The 1,549-nt window shown below is 52.7% G+C and overlaps 1 protein-coding gene across 1 annotated transcript in view; it reads right to left on the bottom strand.

The window, feature by feature from the left end:
- Positions 1–218, bottom strand: part of LOC104466875 (membrane-associated phosphatidylinositol transfer protein 2-like) — a gene marked incomplete at its 5' end in the record, with an annotated part of 4,526 nt that extends 4,308 nt beyond the window's left edge. Inside the window, one exon of the mRNA XM_010080431.1 lies at positions 19–218. Within this exon, the coding sequence (XP_010078733.1) occupies positions 19–218 (200 nt within the window). The remainder of the gene's footprint in view (positions 1–18) is intronic.
- Between the last annotated feature and the right edge of the window lie 1,331 nt (positions 219–1,549).

Genomic DNA, 1,549 nt, shown 5'->3' with positions numbered 1-1,549 from the left:
GCCCCAAACCCCCCGTACCCGGAGCTTCACGTGCGTCCTCTTGCGGAGCCACTTCTCGCGGGGCTTGGAGGGGGTGAAAACAGACACCTCCTTCCCATCCAGCTCCAACACGCTCGAGTTCTCGTGCCTCATCACCTGCGGGAGGACAGAGCCCACCCACACATCAGCCACGGAGCAGGGACCCCCCTCCTGCCCACACTGTCCTGCATCTCCCGACCCTGCACCAAGCCAGGGCGATGCCCGGACAGAGGCACCCGGGTTTGCCTGCCGGGCGTTTGTCGTGTTGGTTTGCAATTTGGTTCCCTAATTGCAAGGACAAGCGGTATCATCTGAGATAGCAAAGCCTGCAGCCAGCGCCGACTTAATGCCGGCTGGGACGTAGGTTATTTCCACTGCCAGGAGGCACAAAACCGATTCAAACGCAGCAGGACGAGCTCGGCACCTATGTACCTGCCCTTCCTCCGGGTGTTCTTTTGTCCCTTCCCATGGTCTGTGAGGGGCCAATCTCTTTCAAACACACGTTTTCTGAAGTTCCTATAACAGATCCAGCACCGTCCAGCTGCTGTTCTCCTTCAGCTCAGTTCTTATTTCTTTTCAACCACATTTTGGACTGCTCCTGTCCCATGGCTTTCACTCCTCTCATTTTGAGAGGGGACAAAACCACTGGTGTGACCCAGCGGAGCCATGCACAAGGCAGAGCCCAGGGTGTCTGTTCATCCCGACCTTGTATCTGAGGCTGCCAGAGCTCCAGGGATGGAGAAGCAGGATTAGATCCCACCTAAGCTGCTCTTAAGCTCCAGAAGGGAAAAGGAAGAATAACACCCCAGACCCCGAAGGAGAGGGGACATCTCAAAGACTGCTCTAAGGCTGGGAGGTGACCCTGCGTGGAGAACTCCATGTCGTAGTCCTTAGTGACCCCGTCCCTCCAAAAAATTAAGGAACCTCTTAAACGTCGGCTCTTTTACAAGACCTTGAAGATATTTTGTGAGGTTAGCAGCTCTGCAGCTGACCCAGGCTGCAGCGCTCTGACCCAGGCCGGCTCGCTTTGCAGAGCTGAAGCTGTTTTTCTTCCAGGGAAATGGCAAAAGGACCCCAGGGAGGATGAGCCTGCTGGGGAGAGAGTTCATGGAAACCCAAAGTAAACAAAATAACAAGTCGTACTGAAAATTATTTAAATCAGGAATCTATTTCAAGTCCTATTTGGGCTTGTTTTAACAAGCTTTAATCTTTGGAGGCTAAAACTATTCAACAGCTTACTTCTACATTTTATCCAGAGATGACTTTCAAAGGCGATTGGAAACAAGTCCTTATTAGGGGAAGAAGTGGTGTGGTGTGCTGGAAGGACAGCAAGAAGACAAGGAATGAGAAAAATCCTGATCTCAAGACAGAGACAAATGAGTAGAGCCAGGCACCAGGGAAGGGGGGTGGCAGCCAGGCTCTGAAGGGATGGAGAGCGACCTCAAACCACAAGAGACGACGCACCACGCTGTGCGACAGTCCCCGGTTCAGCCTGAATCCCGAGGAATTGGTATTTCTTGAGTAGAGTCTA

Source organism: Pterocles gutturalis, unplaced genomic scaffold (assembly GCF_000699245.1).
Source record: "Pterocles gutturalis isolate BGI_N339 unplaced genomic scaffold, ASM69924v1 scaffold16359, whole genome shotgun sequence".
NCBI classification, from domain to species: Eukaryota; Metazoa; Chordata; class Aves; order Pterocliformes; family Pteroclidae; genus Pterocles; species Pterocles gutturalis.
The sequence above is the reverse complement of the archived record's forward strand: the minus strand, read 5'-3'. Positions and strand labels throughout refer to the sequence as shown.